Source organism: Microtus ochrogaster, chromosome 2, assembly GCF_000317375.1.
Source record: "Microtus ochrogaster isolate Prairie Vole_2 chromosome 2, MicOch1.0, whole genome shotgun sequence".
Taxonomy (NCBI): domain Eukaryota; kingdom Metazoa; phylum Chordata; class Mammalia; order Rodentia; family Cricetidae; genus Microtus; species Microtus ochrogaster.
The window spans coordinates 23,490,662-23,493,161 of NC_022010.1; the positions used below are offsets into that span (position 1 = coordinate 23,490,662).

The window sequence follows — 2,500 nt, forward strand, 5'->3', positions numbered from 1 at the left end:
CCAGTCTCTGACTGTATGGGAGCTAGAAGTGGCGTGCGTGCCTATGTGTGTGTGTGTGTGTGTGTTACACGGAGGAGGTTAGGAGCGTGCACAGCTAGTCTCTGACTGTATGGGAGCGTGCATGCCATAGCTCTGACTCACCAGGATGAAGTCAGTCTGATAGGTGGACAACATAAACACGGAGATGTTCTGGTCAGCTAGCGGGGCGATGACAGACTTGGCGATCTTTGTCACACCGATGGGCTGGGAGCTGGAGAAGCTGCCGCCGCCAGACACTACATTCAGGGCCAGCCAGGTGGCATCAGCCACGCTCAGGTGCTCAGAAGAGGGCAGCTCTGCAGGGAGCAAGGGACACAGATGAGGATGTTGGTCACTGTCTGGAGCCCGGGTGTTGCCAGGCCTGGTTGGAGAGGTAGGCAGATGTGTGTGGATCGGCTGAGGCCCTAGAGACTGTCTTGCCTGTCTCTAGGCCTCAGTTTCCGCATTTAAACATTTTTATTAATGTATGTGCATGTGTGTGTGTCCTGTGTGGTTCTATGCACATGAGTGCAATTACTGAGGAGGCCAGAAGAGGGCGCTGGATGCCCTGGAGCTGGAGTTACAGGCGTTTGGTGCTGGGAAGCAAACAGAAGTCCTCTGCAATCAAGTGCCTTTAACTACTGAGTCATATCTGCAGCCCCCAGTGTCCTCAAACAGGAGGGCTAAAAGGTCCCTTCTAGGGAAGGCTAAGCAGGTGATATTCTGGATGGCTTATGATGCCGGGTAACTCAACAGGACCTGAAGCATGTGCCAAGTTGTTTTATCTGTCTCTAGCTTTAGTGTTCTCCATTGTAAAGGAGAGTTGGTAATGCCTTCGTGATTTATTGCTTTATGTGCATGTTGTCCACGTTTGTCTGTGTATCACACGTGTGCCCAATGCCTGTGGAGGCCAGAAGAGGGCGCTAGATTCACTGGACCTGGAGTTAGAGATGTAAACCACCATGTGGGTGCCTGGAATCAACACCCGGTCCTCTTAATGTCTGAGCCAACTCATCAGCCCTGAACTCCTACTTTTTCTTCTTGTTGTTATTTTGAGGCAGGCCTTTTCTGTGTAAGAGCCCTGGCTGTCCTGGAGCTAGCTCTTGTAGACCAGGCTAGTCTCAAACTCACAGAGATCCACCTATCTCTGCCTCCTGAGTGCTGGGATTAAAGGCATGTGCCCACCACCGCCCAGCCTGAATTCCTACTTCTTAAATTAAAAACTTAATCTGTTTTTAAAGATTTATTTGTTTTTATAAAATAAACCTACTTTTATTTGTAACATATATAGGTGTTTGCCTGCATGTATGCTTATATACCACATTTGTGCCTGTTGCCTTATGAGGGGAGATCCCCTGAAGGGGGGATTTCATGGGACTGGAGTTAGTTACAGATGGGTGTGAGCTGCCATATGGGTGCTGGGAATGGAACCCAGGTCCTCTGGAAGAGCAGCCAGTGAGTGCTCTTAACTGCCGAGCCATCTCTCCAGCCCTAGAGTTTATTTCATTCTTAATTGTGTGTATGTATGTTGTGTGTGCACATTATGAGTGCAGTTGCCCTCGAAGGCCTGAAGAGGGCATCTGATTCCCTGGAAACCAGAACAATGGATGGTTATGAGCCATGCAATATGGGTACAGGGAACCAAAGTTGGGTCCTTTGCAAGAGCAGCAAGAGCTCTTAACTACTGAGCCATCTTCTAAGCCCCTTACTTATGATTACCATGTGTAGCCCTGTGTGGCTATGAGGTATCCGAGTGGCTGTGCACGCCCAGGTGTGTGTGTCGAGGTCAGAGGAGAACTGTGTGGAATTGGTTTACTTCTTCTATTTTCTCATGACTGAATTCAGGTCACCAGGCCTGCATAGCAGGCAACCTTACCCACCAAGTCAACTCACCACCCCCACCTTTTCTTTGGGCGGGGGACAAGACTGGCCTTAAACTAGCTACGTAGTTAAGGATCCCTGTGCCTCCTCTGCCTCTTGATAGTTGGGATGACAGGCATTATGCCTTCACTCAGGTTTATGCAGTGCTGGGCATGGAACCCGGGGCTTTGTGCACGCCAGGCAAGCGAGCTCCAGCCCAGGAATCCCTACTTCTCTCAACCTTTCTGTGTGTCGTATGCTGTTAGCATGTTAGTCACACCTGCATACTTGACTTAATCTGGAAAAAGATGGCACAGTTCTGGGTCCCATCCAGCAGGGTCTGGCTCCAAGGAGTCCTCCTTGGAGATAAGACAGGCCATGAGTTACAGACATCCAAATGCTATGGAGCTGTATTTTTTATTATATATATGTTTATTATATGTGTGTGCGCGCGCACACACACACACACACACACACACACACACTCTATGTGTATGTACACCTTTAAGCCAGAAGAGGGCATCAGATCCCACTATAGATGACTGTGAGTCACCATGTGGTTGCTGGGAATTGAACTCAGGACCTCTGAAAGAGCAGCCAGTGCTCTTAACTACTGAGCCAT

General features: G+C 49.3%; 1 protein-coding gene across 1 annotated transcript in view; it reads right to left on the reverse strand.

Annotated features, from left to right (window-relative positions):
• Positions 1-2,500, reverse strand: part of Castor2 (cytosolic arginine sensor for mTORC1 subunit 2) — a 45,630-nt gene that overhangs the window by 6,010 nt on the left and 37,120 nt on the right. Inside the window, exon 3 of the mRNA XM_005344667.3 lies at positions 142-335. Coding sequence (XP_005344724.1) covers positions 142-335 — 194 coding nt within the window. The remainder of the gene's footprint in view (positions 1-141; positions 336-2,500) is intronic.